Source organism: Misgurnus anguillicaudatus, chromosome 23 (genome assembly GCF_027580225.2).
Source record: "Misgurnus anguillicaudatus chromosome 23, ASM2758022v2, whole genome shotgun sequence".
Taxonomy (NCBI): Eukaryota; Metazoa; Chordata; class Actinopteri; order Cypriniformes; family Cobitidae; genus Misgurnus; species Misgurnus anguillicaudatus.
The window spans coordinates 17710841-17731743 of NC_073359.2; the positions used below are offsets into that span (position 1 = coordinate 17710841).

The 20903-nt window shown below is 37.9% G+C and overlaps 1 protein-coding gene across 1 annotated transcript; it reads right to left on the reverse strand.

The window, feature by feature from the left end:
- Window positions 1-342: 342 nt before the first annotated feature.
- onecut3a (one cut homeobox 3a) lies at window positions 343-15145 on the reverse strand. The gene is made up of 2 exons (XM_055217209.2): window positions 13733-15145; window positions 343-3631 (listed from the first exon to the last, which is right to left on the reverse strand). Exons 1-2 carry the CDS (start codon window positions 14772-14774, stop codon window positions 3327-3329), a joined length of 1347 nt encoding a protein of 448 aa, XP_055073184.2. The 5' UTR covers window positions 14775-15145; the 3' UTR covers window positions 343-3326.
- Window positions 15146-20903: the final 5758 nt, after the last annotated feature.

A 20903-nucleotide genomic window follows, 5' to 3' on the forward strand; every position in this document is an offset into this window, starting at 1 on the left:
TTATTTCTGATAACAAGCGAAATAAATGACCTAATGCAGAGTTCACACCAGCCGCGGTAGAGGCAGTAAAAGCGCGCAATTCGCACGTAGTTGGACGCTTGAACATTTGAGTTCACTCGCTTCATTTGCGTGTGAAATTCTAGTCATTCGAGAAAATCACGCGGAAATTCGCGTCATGGGAGGGGCTTCTGAGACTCCACCACTCTGCTTGCTTCCTGTAATCACGTCACTACTACAGCAAGGTCCTGATTGGTTAAGGCAGTGCGGAATTCTGCCGAAGTTCAGATTTTCAACTCGCGCGTTTTCCGCGACAACGCTCAATTCGCGCGGAATGTACCGCGCCGCAGGATAATAATCCGCGTGTAATTGCATCTTTGCATTGACTTAACATGTAAATAACCCGCGCTTGCCGCCTCTACCGCGGCTGGTGTAAACGCAGCATAAGTAGATTACATTAGTTTAAATCATAGCTAAAGCGCAGCAACTACTACACCGAGCTAAAGTTAATGTGTAAAATTATTGTATACAATGTTAGCTACAGATCCTTGAATTCTAGGCTGGCCAAACCTCTCTTCGCACAGCATTGATTCATGCTCGGTCTTTAGGAAACCGAAACGTTTTTATTTTCGACAAGGTTTCTGTTCCAGAGGTCCGTTTAGCCACTAGCCAGACAGATAAACAATAAACAGAGACTGTTAACGTTAACTTTGGCCAGGCATGTAATTGTGGCTGTGTGCGTCCAATGAAACTGTCTATAACATTAGTAACTCTACGCTACTATTTCGTAATTTTTACCTCTTTTACAAATACTACAGAGAAGATGAGCTAAATGCTCAAAATCGGATACTTTTTTCAACAAATAAATAGTTTAAGTACTCTGCGCACAAATAATTTTAGTAGTAATATCAGTAAATGCTAATAAAAAACTATAAATAAATTTGACCATTATAAAGTGCTTAAAATCAGTTCATATCAAACCAAAGTAAACTCCACCCGTACTCACCCTGTTTCCAAGTAAATATGCCTACATGCTGTATATTTGTGTGTGTAAAACTGTTTGCATGTGCTTCTGTGTGTGTGTTTTAACTCCAGAGCAGTCCCACCCGTTGTTGAAAAATAAAGGCACTCAACTCAATCTGCATTGCAGCCGCATCCCTCCGTGCAGCGCTTTGCAGTCTGACTGCACTGTGAGTGTGTGTGTGTGTTAACCTACGCTTAACATCCATTAGTTTCTATGTTTGCATCCGTAACAGCTTTGGTTTTTCAGGTTTATGGTATTTGGTGTACGTCTCTCCCTTTAGCAGCACAGGACTGGCAGGACAAAGAATCTTTGGTATCAGTGGCCGTTACACAAACCACCCAGCTCAGTGAGGTAGCCACACTGGTTCTCACTACAAACAAAAGGTCGTTTTTTTATCAGCTAATGTACATATAGATTTGTGTAGCACAAATCTGATGTCTTCTCTCAATGCTTGAAACTCAATGCTCAGAGCATAGAGCTCACAATCTGGCTGTACTAACAATGCCCACTCGTATCGGTTTAGCAAGTCCTGCAACATTTCCAGAATTGCTACTGTTGCATTGCTAAATAAAACTCCTCTTTGATTTTGAACATCTCCCTACGGAGGTAAGGTTGTGCCCTTGTTTCACACCCATTTTGGCAGGGTTTCTTCGAGGATTCTTGGGTGGAATTCTGGTTTTGTTCTCTCTCCAACAGAGAGTGAGCAGTATCTCCTCACAGCCTTTCCATCTTTCATGAAAGTTCCTTTTGTGATGACCTGTGTTAGTTCACATGCAATGCAGAGATGTTCCACGTCCATCTGCAGTCTTTCCTAGTTTTCCTGTTCTTTAAGAAAGTCTCTCTTTTTTATGAATTTTCCAAATGATCGACAAGGTGCCTTACATATGCACAACAGATCACAAGTTTAATAAGAAATAGAAATATTTTGTACCAATTACCCGCTTTAATATTATGAAGAAATAGCACGTGGAAGATAGATAAAGAGAAGAATGGGAAACTAAGATGCAGTAGATCAATATAAATTATAGTGAGCTTGTTAAGCTGTTCTTGTTGCGTATGTTTCTACCTTTTTGCCATTGATTTGCTAAATATTTTAAAGCATTGATTATTCTTTTTTTGTATAAAAAAGATTCAGATTTATTTAAAAGATGATTGTTGGTTGCTATGGCACATAATGGCAGTTTGGGTAGGGGGGGTGGATTCTGGCTGAAGGTGTGTGAACTCTTATTTTATATTAAGGCAAACATTATTGGCACTAGATTTTATGTAACATTTTGGACTGAGTTTTCCCCTTGTCCACGTTGCAGGATAAACCAAACGTTTGATTTGTCAGTAGGATTTAGGAAGTAAGTGTACCATTTTGTAACAAATATTTCCGTACGTGTTTAAAATGTGCCTTTCGTTGTGTTTGGCTGTACCCTAAGCTTTCTTGACCTTTGGCCTATTGTGATTATACGGAATGAAAAATACTCTGTAGTTGAAATGTCACAGGTCGCAATCTTTCAAAATCAGAATGTCAGTGCACCATTGTTAGAAGTGGTCCAGTATTTTGCCCCCAGTTCAAAATAATCTGGATGGCAGTTGACCGATACGCTAGTTGCATTATGGATGCTTTGGTTGCGATGTGCTGATTGTAGATTGAGACAATCTGGCTCACGTGATCCGTTCGTTGCTCAGATAACATGCGTTAACCGAAGTGCAGAAAACGCCGTCTGCCGGGCAGGCCTCCATTTACATCTGTGCAAAATAAACCAAATGGAGAGCCGTGCTGGGCGAACGCGAGAGTCCTTGTTGAAGGAGCTCGTTCCATTTCACCTTCAGTAGAGGTCAACATCCTTCGCTTTTCTCTCTGTATCGATTAGTCTCTCAATTCATTAGCTTAGCATATGATCTGAGAGTCTCCGTGAAACAGCTGGCCATTAGGGAATTGTGCCACCGTGGGCAGAGAGTGATGATGCAGGTGGTGGCTTTCTTTGACAACATTGTTTGAGTAACAAGCCTTGTGTGCTGCGAGCTACGAAAAAAGCTCAATCGTTGTCGACTACGTGATTACACAGTAACGAGGACAAAAAGACTAAAGCCAGACTGCCTGGGTTTTTTTGGTTTGTGTGAATAGTTGCCTTTGCGTATTGTGGACTAATAGGTGCTTTCCATGTGGAGTTTTGGTTTGGTTTATAACAGTCCCAAAAAAAGTTGCATTTATGTAAAACGTTGCCATTAGCGGCAGCGGTGGGATTGATTGGCACGCGACGGGTAACCGCAGACCAAAAATCGTCCGGCACCCAGGGGGAAAGGGGTTTTCGACTTAAGCCTTGGAGAAAGTGGTTGCGGAGGTGCCAGGCTGACCCGGACTGGCTCCGTGTCCGTGATGATGTTCCTCGTGCCAGCGGTCGACGCAGCGGCGCCGGGCGTTCATGAAGAAATTGCTGACGGTGCTAAGTTCCAGGCCCAGCTGCTGCGAGATGGTCATCTGCATTTCCTTCGAGGGCCGCTTGTTCTCCTTGAAGATAGCGATGAGTGTGCGACGCTGCAGGTCCGTGAAGACCAGGCGCTGCTTCTTGGGTACCAGATTCCGTTCTTTGTGCTGCTCCTGTTCCTTACGCTTGCAGGCTGTGGGAAGAGGGGATGAAGAAAGACAAGTAGAAAGGTGATGAAGAAGAGATTCATTAGCCTCATGTTTACTTTACATACTGAAATGACCTATTTGAAAGCAAATTCCACACATGAGAAGCTTTGCAGGGAACAGAAATGTTCAGACTCTGTTGTTTGCCTGTGGATTAATAGTGATTTAAGACAAATCCATTCTATCTCCCCAGAGGTCAAAAATCATCCCTTTAAAGAGAGCAGACAGGGCGGGCAGTGGTGAGCACCTCAGACTGGTCGTTGGAGACACCACTGTTTGATTCAATATTAATGCAGTTTGGACTCACAGTAGGAGAGTGAGTGACTAGTATATAAATGTAGGGGCCTTTGTGTGTGTAAGACAAAGAAAGAAAGAAAGCGAAAGAGAAAAAGACAGAAGGGGAGAAAGAAAAAGAAAGAATGAGACAAAGGGATATTGACTCATCCTATTTTAGTGTGCATGCTTCTGTTTTTGGAGGTAGGGTCGTCCACGGAGACATTCGGGTCTGAACGCCCCTCCAGCAGGTCTTACAGTCTGCGACTTCAAACGGAGGCCACTGGAGGGCACAGACCTGAGAGATGCAGCGTATTTTAAAACTGAACCCGCCTCCCTGTGTGTTTCTGTCCTGGCAACACATAGAGAAGTCTGTCTGCCTACTTGAGGGCAGTAAACACTCTGGGTGCTGCACGGTTGTGTTGGGAAATATGAGTAAGCCAAGACTTATTTTAGCTCATTTACAGCTCGCAAGTGCAAATCATTTTATTATGTGAATAAACAATCTGCTGATGTTTGTTTCAGCAGGTACTTTATTACTAAAGTGACTTACAGTGTGCACAAATCACATTAATGCCTTAGGAAACACTATTATTATTTCTTAAATATTATGCTCTCTAATTGATTTATTTTTTCCATCTGTGCAGTTAGCTTGTGTTCGTTCTGAATGGGTCATTCATTTAAAACCTCTATCCCCTCAATAGGCTGCTACTGAAAGCAACTCCTCTTTGAGTTGGGTCTGTCTGGGTTGCAGATATGGAGTGACTGGAGCCAAACTGTGGTGCCTTGTATCTAATTACACCGAGCTGAGTCCCATTGATCACATCACCTCTCGCAGTCAAATCTGTTTACTACAGGCGTCTAACTGCCTGGACCGCATCCATCATATTCACATTCTGCATCAGCCGCACTCTGCGTTAACCTGCGCGCACACGCGCAATGCCATTAAACGCATTCTGCACTTAAAGCCTACCGTTTAAACGTTGACACCCCCTTAACGCGACTATAATATTTGTTTTCGCATAACATTACTTCAATCGCATAAAGTTGTCTCGAAGCGATGGGTCCAAAGTGACTGATGAAGCTTTAAAGCCTGTTAAATTGTAATGAGTCGTCTGCTTGAAACCGCGAACCTCAGCGAATTTATCGTAGATGATCATTCAGGAGCGTTTCTTTTCAACGCTGCTCGCCTAGTTAAGATGCGTTTCTTTTTTTCCCTATGGAGGGCGAAATACTTCAAGAATGGTAACTACCTAAAAATAACTATAGCCATAACTTATTGCGTCCGCGTTATCGTTCGTCATTAGCTAATTTTATTCTAGGGTCGCGCGCTGCAGTTTTGTAATTTAAATGCGCGGGCATTTTTAATCACAATGTTTTTTTTTTACTTTTTAACTGTCAGTGTTTATTTGTCATTTGTAAAAAAAAAAATCTTTAAAGGTGATCAATATCGTAACAATGTCGTCCCTCTGTCTGTATTGTTTGAGTTGTGCTGTGGACTGTGCTGCTCTCTCAAAGTTTTCTAAACAGTTACCTTTATAGTTTTTTGTGTGTGAGGCCATAAGTAGTGATTTCTGTGTTATAACATCTGTCTACCGGCAGGTGTCGCTGACGCTATTCCCTAGTGTAAACGGCTTACAGGCGTAAGATTTTGTAATCGATATTGATCGATCGGTTGGGGATGGGGCCCTGATTACTGAACCAAGCTCCGCGTAGAAAAGGAAAAAAATCGATGGCTGCAGACTTTAGAGCTACAGTGAGCAGAGATGCACACACATATAGTAAAGAAACAAATATGCCAATGCGTGATATAAAGATGAATTAAAGCATTTTGAAGGGAACGATGACATGGTGTGCTCGATATATCACGTTTAATCGGTTTTGCAAATTATAAATAAAACTGGGCGCTCGTTTTTTTCTTTTCCTCAATGGTAGGTATATTAAAAGTGCTATGAAACAATCAGCTGTAATTTGTCTCATTTGGTATCAACCAGTAGAGCGCATATGGTAGTTAATATTATATTGACATCCGTCAAATAGCTAAATTTTAATATCACCTATATAATATGTTGGCACGCCTTGGTCTGCTGTTACTAATAAGCGTAGGATGTTGTAGGCTATATGCCTCTTTTGTAATTGGTAGCCTACGTAAAATTTTGGACGGCAAAATATAAAAGGTTAAATAGCCTACGGTTATAATTTTACTGTATTTAAATAACAGGGGTGTACACATCTCCAGCTACATCTCGTAATGTACACACAATCGGTTACTCTTAGGAACACAGAAAACATAGATCGTTCCCTTGTTCTCGAGCAGCTTATGACTTGACTTGCAAAACATCAGGGATAGAGGAGTAGGCCTGCCCCGTGGTGTTCAATACCGGTCGATAAATCCGTAAATAATTCGTTTTTGAATTTCATCTCATCTAATTAATTATACCTCCATGAAAATTGTTCTGGTAATGAGGCAGAAACTATGGCACGCCCGGTATGTGCCAATGGGACGCGGATTCTAAATTTGAAATAATACAAATTTAATAGCGCCGTGTATGCTGCACAGTGTGGGGAATGAAAACACACTGCAATTTGATTCTAAATAATGACTGAAAATCATTATACGGCTCCAAACGTCGAGAAAACCTACTGTATTTGCACGGCCTATTTAAGTGTTTAGTTATTTTGAATGGGGGCTTTGACCAGCAGCATCTTTGTTCACCTCAAATATCTAATAGCTGATTCTCAAGAAAATAAAATACTATTGGTTTTAGTTCAATAATTAAGGCTACAAAAATACCGACATATTTTGTACTAAGAGAATAATGCCAACCACGATTATTTTATCTGTTTCTGTCTATGTGGATAAGTGATCTCTGTGTTGTATTTATTCTATTGTGTTATGTCTTTCAAAATGTATATTTCAAAAATCCTTAATCTACTAAAAGATGCAATAATACAATATATTGCATCTAAAAGATGCAATAGTAAAATATATAGATATAAAATATATTTCCTTGCACTGCAGACTAGTTTACATCACCTAACCTAGTTTCTAGTGCGAGAAAAGAGTGCTTTTGTCTTACCTTCTTTATTTCTGTCTTTCTTTTAATAATGGACTTGGACGGTTATGTGCTGTTAATTGGTAAACCTCTTCTTATAAACCAAATTGTGCTCGGGGCTCCCTGTCTCTAAATACTCGACTAAATTTTGTGTAATGCAATAAAGAAAGATCAGTATGCTAATGTCCATGTAATTTGAAATAACAGCCCAGGCAGTTAACCAAATCAGTTATTGGAACCAAGAAATTATGGCAAATAATTAGCCATGATTCCTGGCAGGGTGCGTACAAGTGTTACCAAAACAAATATGTGCTGTCTTTACAAATTGTTACAAATAAACTGTACAAACAAAAATAATAATAATACAGTAAAGGTTAGACTAGAAACAGTCCATCAATTCTAAAGCTTTCAGATGGTTATTTATGTCTTCAAAGCCTATAGAAATCGTTGCAATACGATAAATTATTGATAACGCAGAATACAGCACATCTTTAAAGGTACAGTGATTCGTAAACCGCAAAAGATACACATAGCCTACTATTCATCAAAGGCAACCATAAACGTTTGAAGTTTAACACATTTGTATTCGCTTGAAGGCCTGTAGGCCCATGGCAAGTCCTTAATTCGAGAGTTAAACTTGGGTTCATCATGACAGTTAATTGGAGCTATAATAACAGCACTCTAAGGATTATCCAAAGGCTCTTGACTTCACTTGCTTCACAAAGTAAAAATAAATAAATAAATAAATAAATCTGTCTCTCACGTGAAAACTGGAGGTGCATGCGTGCTCTCTTGGATTTCAAGTGGGAGGACCGGGGGAGTGGAGAGATCGATGACTGGCCGCGCCGCTCAGCCGACCAGTCTGCTCGGATCGATGCGCAGAGAGCTGAAATTGGGAGCGAAGCGGCTCCCGTAGAGGCCCATCCGACGATGGTTAAAAAGTCAGTGTGTCATGAAGTTGGCCCTTGTATTAACATCGTTCCTATTCGATTTTTATTAAATTCAGATGTTTTGCGTGCGTGTACGATGTGTATACCCCACGTCTATGTATAGCATCAGTGCATCCTAGCATGGTATTTCGTCATGTCTTAATAAAAACAGTATCGCGAAAATAAGGTGAGCACTAACCTTTAATTATTATGTTTATAGCCTAATATGTATGATATAATTTGTGTATAATTGCGTTAGCTGCAATAGGCACGTGTTCGTGTAAAATTGAGGCAATGCATTAGGCCTACATAAAGGATTCAAATTATGAATCGTGTCTCTCAGCAGCGTCTAATGCCATGGTCGTCCATTCAGAATGTGTTTAGCTATGTAGGCTAGTGGTTCTCAAACTGGGGTCCGGGGCCAGGGGGGCCCCAATTTTATGACATTTTATAAAATACGTTCATTTATCATGAATTCTGTGTAATTAAACCTAACAAAAATAAATCTACTAACCAAGAGCACTACTTTGTATAACTTAATATGTTTTGTTTCTTTAAAATGTTAAATTTTAGAGCAGTTTTTTGTCATACATTTTCTTGGGGGGGGCGAAAGGAATGCACCGTACACAAGGGGGGCCGCACGCGGAAAAAGTTTGAGAACCACTAGGGGTGTGATGTAGGTGAGGCTTGGTAATAGACTATTCTGTATAAATGGGGTTACACCTTTGTCCACCCTTTCCAACTCCTATCAGGTGGTCTGACTCAACGAGCAGATGACTTTTCAAAGTTAAACAACCCACTGCTGGACTACCATTTCTTCAGGACTTATCACAGATTGATTTTATCTTTCTCTCAGATTTGATTTATTGGATGTCCGCCGTTTTTATCAGCGTGACTTGGTGCTAATCGTCTCAAAGGTCGATGTTTTGACAGGAGCTAATTCTGCTGAGGTAGCTGTAGAGGATTGGTGGGCGAGGTACAGGGAACCTGTGGGCTAGTATAAGTTATTGCTACTGTTTTGGGGTTTAAAACTTTGAGTTTAAGAAACGTTTCTTAAATATATTTTATAGTATTTATTTCGGGGTTATTGTTAATATGACCATAAGATGAAAGTCGTGTTGACATTAGTAATTGAAAAATCTAATCACATTGTTGTGTGTGTTAAATATCCATTCTACAGCCAAACTCAAGTCTCGATAGGTCTGAAGACTACTTGACCTGCAATTACAGTGAAGTGAGTTTAACAAGGCTAAAGGGCCAATGGACCTAATACCCTGCACAATTTCTTCACAGTACATTTAAAACCTCTGAAAATACCACTGGATTAATCAATGGGATTCATTTTGTGCGTGGGTTGGAAAGTCATTGCGAAAGGGCAACTAACTTTGAAGATCTTACTACAACTATCACTCTCAAAAGGCCTCAACATCCCTAAGCATTCTTACTCTATATTTTACTGCCGTTCCAACACAACTAAAACTATTTTTGTGTGCACAATGCGTCTGTAATTGAACACCAATAGGGTCACTCCTCCGTTAAATGACCCATGAGGCACAAAGTGTGTCAAAAAAGACTTATCTGTCTCTGCAGCCTCTTTAAAAAGTGGTTTTAACCACATTGGCTAATTTACATGAATTTTAAGGTTTGTAAAGTTAATAATAAATATTTGCTGTACTAAACTGTTGTCAAATATTACGTTATGATTTGCAAATTGCGAAGACCAATAGCCTGGTATTATACGCAAAAGGGTGATGACGCAAAGGGTAAAATTGGATCTTATATAAACGTAATTTATTAATTTTATTTCATTTCTATTACATGCTTTAAATTTAGTAGGATACTGTCAAATTCTAGATGAAAAATAGAAAACAATCACTTACATTATAATGCCCAAGCAAATATATATATATATATATATATATATATATATTACATTTAATTATACGAAAAAGAACGATTCAATTGTGGTAAAAAATAAAAACATTTGCCTTGTGGGTTGGGCTCTGACTTCTTAGTGTATACAGAGTAAAGTTTAGCTTTTAGGTTAAGATCAGTAAGACAAAGTAAATTTACTACATGCCCAAATGTTTGCACCATGACTCAAGCAAGTTGGGGGCGTTGTTATATAATATCATTTCTGAAAAAAAAATTATTAACAGCCCACCCCGTAGATTTGAGTGGTGACGCAATGCAATTTAACCCTTTCATGCTCTCCTTCTAGGCAGCACGGTCTCTTAGCAATTTGATTTAAAGGTCACTCTCTTTTATCGATCCATTTTGGCGGGCGAGCCCAGAGATTGATCATGAAAATCTTAGCTCGCGGAGACTACTGCACGCATTATGAAGCAACAATGTCAGAACCGATAGGTGGCGCTTATATTGGCGCCCAGTCAGCAATTAATTCAAAAACAGGTGAGATGGGTTGTTTAAAAATGTGTAATGAATTACTTCTGGGCTTACATATTCCCATCTCTGCCTTTACTGTACAGTAGCAAACAAAACCGTTTGCTAGTGCTGAAGGATTATGTGAGAATAGTTGCACAATTAATCTGTACATGTAGATGTAAGATCCAATAACACCAACACCAGCTTTAACAAGAATAGGTCGCAAATCCTTGTTTGCAAATGAGACAATAACATTGTAAGAATTAAATGGAATTGAAGGGAAAAGCCTAGGTTTAAACAACAATATGACGCATTCGGTCAAATCAGAATAAAGTTTTCCAAGTTATTGAAATATAAAATGCAGCAATAAAAATCAATACACATTCACTGCTTTGTTAAACAGACACAACGAAGCATGGTGCGAGACCGTTGACAGGGTTGTTATTTATACGACGAGGTTCTCTTCGAACAACCCGAAACGATCAAATGGGCAAAAACAGCTTGTATGGTTTTGTTTACCAAACAGGTGACCGCATCTTAATTCTCTCTTCTGGCTCTATCAATTATTAAGGGCAGCATCGATCATTTACTCGGCCTACCAAAACCCGACTCCCTGAAAATGCCTCGATTCCCTAATCCTAAATCAATTGCGTCCATCCTCGTGGGTTGGAAACTGGAGGCGAGACTGGAAGTCATTTTGATGATGATGTTGACAGAAAAACAAGCGGACCGCTTAACAAGTGTCAAGGGGCATAGGGATATCAAAATGCCCCTCTTTAATTGAGCTCACTTTCATGCAGGAGAGTTATTTTTACAGAGGTTTGAAAAACTCAAGTGGGCAAGAATGAAGGTTACACTTGATTGCATGTCAGTTGTCCACATTTATTCTAATATTTATCTGGTGCATAAGGTAGGGCTTAAAATTATATTTGGTCGATGTTTAAGTTTTTAAATGAAAGAAATGTAGTGGTTTTTTCTTTTAGTGGTGCAATGCGTATAGAGATACAGGCGGACTTTATTTCAACGTTACCCTTTTTTCTCACGCTCAAATGACTACAAGTGTGGTCACATACGATACATTGTGAAATTTACCTCCTTCCTTCCAATCAAAACAGTAGGTAAATCCAAGGTCCAATGGGAGAGAGTGCTGAGCCGGTATAATTGATAGATGTACTGGCTATCTTTATCGATCGCTGTATTGATTGGACCAAATACATTGAGATGGATTGTGGAATACAGCGCAGATGCTGAGACGAATTGTTTTTCATCGTTGATGCAATCTTTAAACGTCCCTCCAAATACAACCTGCCAGTCGCCTGCATTGCGTAATTTTCGAGGATTGCACTCAGAATTATTTCATAAGTCATGTCAGATACTAACATGTTTTATACTTGCTTTTTAAAATATTATATTCATTGCTTTTCTGCAATAACACTGACCGTTTTGTGAGCTAAAAAAAATCCAAAAGAAATATTCGCAAAGTCAGCGGGTTGTATCCATGCACTGTATCAAATTATTGTATTTTTAACTACCATGAACTAGCCTTACTTTCCCAAAACGGTTCAGCGCCCTCGAAGAACAATACCAAATGATCCCACAGACACGGGCATTTTCACATTAGCCAAGCTGTGCCACGGCATTGATTTTTGCGACTGTGATGAATTTGGAACAGTAATTTGAATTTATCGATTGATGTAGTGAACGAGTATTCCCAGACTCTCTATGAAACGCAACCCCCAACTTCTGCATGCGCGCGTGCATTAATGGCTCATTTAAATGCACTAAGTAAAACCTGCATTTGCATATTATAGTAATTATAGTAATTCATAAATTTACTATATAATTTAATGTACTAGAAATAAGTAAATGTGTTAAAGCAAGCAGGAGTATGATTTCAATAAATATTGCAATATTTTACAACCCTTTAAAAATATTGTGTATTTTAGAATAATATCACTCTGGAACGTTTTATAAAAGCTCAGTGTTTGATGACAATGTATAAAGTTAATTTATCTATAGTCACTTAAGTAATAAATAAATCAATTGTATGCATTGTGAACACTGCGTTGTAAGGAATTATGCCATACGCAAAAATTACGCTATATGGACAAAAGTTTTTCCCAATTATTCAGTGTTGCTACCTGTAGCATTAAGGAGTTCAGGGAAACTCTCTTTTAATAGGGTGTGGAAGATATAAAAATCCCGATGCCCAATTAGCTTTAACAGCAACGGCACTTAAAGAAGACAATTGAATAGCGTTTAAATCTTTATTTACCAGAACCACTTTAAATGCGCAAAGGAACAATTTACATTCCATTAAGTGCTTTTCAACTGGGCATTGACCGGAACTAAAATATGCCACTATATCCTGGTTAATTGAATCCACAACTGAAATACGACATGAGGCGATAGGTTCGAACCGGTCAAAGGACTGTGCTAACTCTTATCAAGGGTAACGTTTTAAACAAACAGTGTTTATTTACACTGTTATATGCATATTTTTAAGTCTGCAATCAGTTTGGATTAAAATTAAGATGTGGCATTTCTAGAAATAAATTACAGATTTGATACCAATGCCAATTTTTGTGGGAAAATAATGTTTATTAATGCAGTTTTTTATTTTTATATTTAGAAAGAATTTAAGTAATTTTAGAAAAACCGAGCCCTCACTTTTAATACTGTTAAATATTGCATTTTTAACTTGACCCCTTAGGCCTTTTCAAGGGCCTATGAAAAACAGCTTCTGAAAAGGCCACACATGGTGTAATTGGTGTATGTGGATATATGCTTTGCTTAAAAGCCAACTGCAAAATGTAATCATTTGCTTAAATATTTTTATATACCCATTATATATTTTGTTTATAAATGTAGCCCATAGAATCACCCTCCTAAAACATTTTTCGTTCTAGTTATTTAAAGGATACGGTTTTATGTTTGTCCGCCCTGTAAATTTCTTATTTATTGTCTGCCCTCTATACGTTTAGCATTTAACATTAATCAGTAATATAACTTTTTTGTGTTAAAGAATAGTGCTTGTGTTAATTAAACAAACTACACTCTTTAAAACATATACTTTGACAGGCTGTAGGGTTCCATAAGGAACATTCAACACCTGTCTTTTCAAAAGGTTCTTTGTAGTGAAAAAGATTTTAAAGACTAAATATCATATTGCGTGAAATAAAATAAAAAAAGAATTTAAAACGGTCGAAAGTGTTCTTAGGTCATGGTTTTTGTAGCCTTTTGCTTTTTAGTCAAGTGTACAATGTGTTTATGTGAGCTGTTGAAGATAATTCACGGAGATCCAATCGATATAGATTTTGTGTGATTGTTTTGATTGACTCTGGTCAGGCCTCTGGGGCTATATCACCTGTCACATGGCGATAAGAATAAATTTGCTTTTGGGCTGTAAAAATTACTCGCAGAGACTTCGGTCACCTTCACTCACCTGCAAGCCTAAGGGCCGACATGCGCTGGAACTCTGGTTCCTGTAGCCATTTCCACATCCTCCTGAACGTCTCTCGACCTGACTTTAGTTTACTCCAGGGTTTCGGATTCCTCAGGAGATCAGACAGAGTTCCTTGAGAGCGACACAAGATCCTCTGGGCAAAGATCGCTTGCGGAATGCTGTATCTTTTTAACTCCGCGGGTATTCGCTGAGCAACCTCTTTGGTGTTGATCTCCTCCACCTGGCCTGACCCACCTCCCTGTCCCCCGCCTCCTGCTGTCTGTCTGTCACGCTCTGACAGTACTGACCCGTTCCCCTGAGAGTGCGTGTGGCCGTGGTGGTGGATGCCGTTGAGGGAGGACATGATGCCCGGCCCGTGTCCTCCTAAACCCCGCGTCAGATGCTCCTCACCCCTGCCGAGCATCGCAGCGTGAGACTCAAACCCTCCAGTGGAAATCATTTTCTCGTTCCCGAGGTGTGCACCGGGACCGTAGGCACCCAGAGTCTGTTGAGAGTTGTGCAAAGACCCCAGGCCGTTGGATAGAGGTGATAAAGGCTGTCCCATCCCGGACAGGTCTTTTGAGTAATGGCCGTATAGATTGCTCATGGACGCGAGGCCCCGGTCATCCCGCATCAGCGTGAAGCTGCCGCTGACGTTCCCGGCGGCGAGACGCTGGTGCGCGGGGTGATGATGAGCGTGCGGGTGATGGTGAAATTTATCGGAGACGTTGGATATGGGAGGCAGGTGGTGCTGCAGCGGCGTCAGCGTGGTGTAAGTGCTGCTCAGACTCATGCTCGAATCGCACGACATGGACATGGCAGGATGAAGAGGACCGGACAGCGAATGGTCCGTGCGATATTCCCCGGCTCCGTCCAGTATCGAGGCCATGCTGGAGACCATAGCCGATCTCCCGTGCGACGACACCAAGTTCCGATGCGTCGCCGACTGTCGCGCGTGTGGAGAGTTCATCAAGTCGCCCGTGTGATGGTGGGAGTGTGACACGCCGTGAAGATTTCCAATGTTTTCCATTGTAAGTTCCATTGTTGAAAGACACTGTTTCCCCCTCTCTCTCACTCACCCCGTCACACTCTCCCTTTCTCCCTCACACTCTACCTTCCAATAAATTTTAAACGATCTCAAAGCCACGCGCCATTGATCCCAAGATCTTCACTGTTAGTCAATCCAGAACTGTGCTTCAATCCCTCCACGCACATGCACGTACGCCTGGTGCCCGTAAACGCTCGTATCTATCGCCTTTGCGCGCCTCGTACTACTGACAGTAGAAGCTCTGCGAGTGAGAGTGTCTGCCTCGTGACCGCGCAATATATTAAGATGTGAGTGCCTGTGTGCACGGGCGCGCGCGCCGTACACTCACACGCTGTTTCAAGCAGAATGTGAGAAACTTGACGTCACAATACTGTCTTAGACACCTTGCTTTCAGGTTTTGTCCTTTTGGACAGAATAATGTTTTTGACTCGTATAAGGTGGCATTGCTATCTGCATACTTTGACACAAATGGTGTTGCTGTGAATTACTGGGGATTCCTTTATGGACATGATTCATCGGCTAGTCCTGATAAAGTTGCCTAACTTGGCGCCAGCGCGCGACATCCTAATGGTTAAATATTAATGGATTTCCCAAACCCCGGGTAGATAAGATAGTCAGATTCCTTTTGAAATCACATGATTAATCATACCATATATTTCTCTTAAGCCTTTAACAATATTTGATTACATGTGCCAAATGGGCTGTTTGCACTTTAGGGCTTCTGCTGTGACAGAAATGTACATGATAATATAATTATCGCCACTATTATACCGCAATTTGAATATCATTATAAATAACATTATTCACAACAGTGTACATCACAGACAGAACTTAGAAGTTTTTTAAATGTTAAACCTGGATAATAGATCATGGTATAGAAAGAAGCTGAGATTTTAAATATACATTTTTCAGCTGTCATTAGCACTCCCATTTTAGGCTGAAATGCACTTACATTAGTCAAAGGTAGTGGTAGGTGAATATTTTTCATATTTTCTAATTTATTTCTCAACAAATGGTATACCTTCATCTCGGTCAATATTCGACGGTACTTTAACTTGATTTGACATTGCTCGTCGTCTCCACTTGTCTCCGCCTTTTTTAGATTATCAGTTCCGGTTCACGACGATTATTAATGCACTCAGTCGTCGATCAATAAATTGATCATTCAGTATGCATTGGGTAATAAATGTAATTTATTTGTTTTCTTAAGAAAAGAGCCCTGAAAATCCGGTTTATCATGACACTGTCATAGTCCCAGTCATTTATTTGACTACATTACTGCCAGTAAAATAATAGCATACAGTCAAATAAAAGAAAATCAAATTTTTGACCGTAAAAAGAGGTGCACTGACCTCTCTTGCAAGGTTTCTGAAACCTTTGATATCATTTGTCTTTTCTGCTGAATTAACAAAAAATATACTATTTTAATTTCTGACACTTAGTTATTAACATTTAAATGTTGTAGTTACCTTTTCGTTGCAATTAATAAACCAATACCAAAATAGCAACAATACACGACTTTCAATATAGTTTATCTAACTTTAGCATAACCCATTTAGCTTCTTTGCAAATTATTAGACTTTTTTTAGGAAATTAAACCGTTACTGTAATTATAAAAAAGACAATGACATTACAAATACAACCTTGTCCACTGGGAATGCTGTTCGCTTATTGATCCTTGCAATCACTGTTATTGAAAATGAATTAGGCCTACTGGATACGCGCTACGCAGTCCTCATCTTCACGTGACATGGCGCACACAAATTAAACCTTTTGCTGTTGCACAGTCACTCCAAATTTGATAAGATATGGAACTCTGTGTATATATTCTTTTGTAGGTGTTGTGTAATATTTTGTATTAGAAAAATAAACAGCAATCCTTTAAAAAATGTTTTTATTAGATCTGTTATTTTATATTAATCACAAACATCGAAATGAACCCAGAGGTCAGTGACACGACAATGTTGTGGCGGCCGTTTGGGCTAAACGACAAAAAAAGGGTTAAGATATTTCTGGCTCATATATCCGAACACAACCACAATTGATTATTGCATTGATTTGTTCCTTGCTATTTACAAAATCATGCTCTGCTATGACAGGATAATTGAATGCGGTTTAATGTAGAGATGAACTGTAACAGCTCATCCTGATACGTTAGCTTTGAGTGAAAACATTGTAAAGATATTTCTATAATGAAAAATAAATTATTAAAATGAATAAATAAATAAAACGAAGGAATCTACATTGTATACAATGGTTTACCAGCTATTAATAAAGTTAAACGAAATAAAAATATAAAAACGAAATAAAGGTGATGCATAAAAAGCTATATCACTAATAACGTATCCGATTTAATGATAAAAATACACAAAGTAAGTGTAAAGTTGTGTAAAGAAATGTATTCAGAGTATTTATCCATAATATTAATCCATAAAACTGTCTGACTCAAAATGGGGTTGGTGGTAGCATAATTGGAACAGGACAAAATTCACGCAGATTTTGTAATTTGGTCTCAATGTAAATAAATAAAGTAAATAAATAGGTGTTCAAAACTCCTTTTATTCTTTAATGCTGTCCTCAAATTAAACATTTGGAAAAATGTTGGCCTAGTTTTTTGAAATAGATGGAAATAGATTTTATTCTGCTTTTCTTAATGTAATTTTCTAATGGGGCATGCGTGGGTTGAGAGGTTGCTCACACAGAATATTGTAAATCTGGTCAACAAAGGTGAAACATTTGTGTTTTTACCATTCTTACATAGGTATTTTTGTCGAATCTCTAAATAATGTATATGAGCTTATAATGCAACATTTCACTTGCTGCATAAATTATTAGAGAGCAGACCCTGATTTAATTTTCGCTCGAATATTCAAACGAGCTAGACGTACCCTGTGGCTCACACAGTATGAAATATTAACGCTGTCGATATCCAAATAGAGAAAAGGGATACCACAGAGACTCAATATTTTACTTTGCATTTCTGAGAGTGTAAGTCTACCCACACAATTACTTTCTGGTGCAGGGGCCATGATAATCGTGTCCACCGGTTGCGTTATAATGTAGAAGAACTCACACAATAGTCATACACACACATAACTAATGTATGAAAAATCTGTTGGGTACTAACTGTTGAAATCTTTTGGCGTGAAGGATAGTTGTCGCCGCTATAATGATAAATCACCGTGATTCTGTTTTAATTAGCATGCAATAATCAATATTCAATAGTCAATAACGGTCAATATTTTTTTTAGAAACGAATTACCTTGAAATACTAAAATAGAACGTCATAAATAAACATGAAAAAAACATGTTATGTATCCTTAACTTAAACCTTTTAGCATTTTCTTTTTTGTTTAACGCAATTTTAATCCTTTATCTTTTGCAGCTTAATTAACAGGGATTTTAAATAATAAATAATTGTGTTGACCGTGATTTTTTGTGTTGTAAAGTTTGTCATATAGTTTATAGTTTATTTTAATTCTAAAATTGAATCTTGTTGGGCTGGTAAAATTAATATTAGATTGTTTCAAAACTCAAAATACTCTTTTTAGGTGTATTATCTGTTTCTATCACTTAGTGTGACAAAGATAGACTCAAAATTGCTTGACTGCATTAGAAGTATCACTTGACTGATCGATCACATCCTAAAGTAAATTTACTTGAATCGGATTATTGGCAGAAGTCAAGCTGCCCCCGTTAAACTGACCATTGCAACTCACTATTCACTATTCGCAAGGAATTTACTGAGACTCGAAATTAATTTTCTTTTCGGTTAGAAAATAAAGGCATTTTTTAATACAATTAAATGTTTGAAGAAACAACGTTAAACTATTTGAAATGTCCGGTTCCATTGTGCCTCTTGGCTCTTGCAATGCAACTTGTCTGAGTGAGAAGTTAATACTTTGACAACAACGTGTATACAAATCTTGATCGTTTCAGTCGACTGTTTATTTTTTGCATTACGTATTTGTTGCAATGCCTTGTTTCCTGTCAAATTCCTATACACATTTAGAATGTATGTAAAACCGCTCTATTTAAGACGTTTATTAGATGTTTTTACAGTGCAGATATATTCATGGCCTTTAGATCTTTAGCAGACAGACGTGCCTATACTATAGTTTCTTGGAGGCATTGTTTATTCACAAGAAAACAATGTCTTAATTCAAAATGTTTTTATCCGTGATAATAAAAAAAGTGCCTCAATTCTGAACAACAAGCAATTACGCTTTATATAAATAATAGCCAAGCCATTACAGAGAGATGTACATGCACAAACACTGTCTATATATATAAATGTTCTGTTTTAAACACCGTCATTTAGATATAAACTAAAACCACTGTAGTTATACAAAAACCGCATCCTCTTTCGGATGGAGCCTTGTGTTGTGTGTAACCCGTATTTTAGAAGAATCAGGGCTGTGTATTTAGAGACCTGTGTATCTCAAACCTCTCTGCGAAAGAGAGCATGTGATCTATTGCTCTAGTCTCTGATCGATATATCCGCATTCTGATCGATTAGTATGGCAGAAAAATCGCTGGGACCTGTATAGAGCTTTCCATCCGAAAGAGCTTCATATTGGCCAAACATAGGTGTTCACAAAAATTGTAAGTCTCGGAAAATATTTGTTTAAAAATTATTATTATTATTATGAATGATCAGTATATTTTATTGAATTGTTTTGTTTTATATTTGTCTTATTTTGTATTTTAGATGTGTTTTAAATGTGGTGTTTTTAGATGATTATGTACTTTTACGGCCTAATGCTAGACTTGTCTTCATTTTATTTCTAGTTTTATATTTATTTATAGTTTAAAATTAGATTACATTTATTTTTGCTTATTTCCTGATTCCCAAATTTGCAAAAGTAATTTTGCAGTTATATGTTTGCTGTTTTTGCTATTTTTCATATTGTTTCTTATTTTGAAATCTTACGTGTTTTTTTTTTTAACAGCTGTAGTTCGTCATGTAGCTGCAAAACAGTGATACACCTTTCCCTAAAACATCTTTGGCTTTCAGTCTAACATATAGCCAGCATCATCGTTAAAACGTATGATCGATTATATCGATTATTGCAGGCTGCTAATATAAACGCCTGTTTCACAGATGTTAAGAAGTTTCATTTTTTAGCTGACCAGGATTTTGTGATTTTAATTAAAAAGTACGTTTAATATAATTTTTATGAGTTTTTGGGGTATCTGGAAGATCATCACTAATAATAATTTTTTGCCTGTTGCATGGACGGGTTGCAACATATCTTTACAGGGCTAGTATTGTAATCTTTATACCTTTAATATTTTCATAAAATAGTTTTAATTTATTTTATTAGTTCTTATTATTTTTTTGTATAATATAGCAACCGCAATCTTTATCGTTTTGTTGGCTAAAGTCTTAGTTACATTTGAAATTTACATTTTTTTATTGCTGTTCTTATATCACACAACTTAAGTTTACACATTTTGTCTCCTTTTCAAAAACCCTTTTAAAACTTTTAGATGTTTTCAGGAAAGCTTTTCTCTGATCACCAAAATAGTTACAAAATTGTTTAATTGTTAACTTTTGAAACTTTAAAATTAATAATTAAGCATGGAGTTACTAATGACTAAATAGGCTAACATGCGCTTAGCAATAATGCTTATTAGCATAATTATGGCGCATTTACTGATAATAAATATTATCAATTATTATACTTAATTTGCATTTCACTGATAACTGTGATTAGAGACGTTGCTCTTTTCCATTGATTTATCACAAGCTCAAATGGTATTTACTATCCTAGTAATTTAAGTTTACAATTCTAGTAAGCTAATATTTAGTTTATTGTTTGCATTTAAAACAAAAAAAGTCTGCCAAATTAAGGATTTTTTTTTACAGCTCTTACATTTTGTAAGAGGTTCAGGGAACTTTGAAACATGCTCATTTTAAATATTTCAAATTTAAACCTCTTTCCAAACTAGTTCCAGTCCTCCAAATGTATAATTTGTCACAGACTGCATATGCAACCATGAAAAATAACACATGCAGATGGTTTCCCGGTCCCAAAAGACTGATATTCAGCATTATACAGTTATGCAAAGTCAACATACTGTATATTTTGCAAATTGCATTCATTTATAGTATGTAAT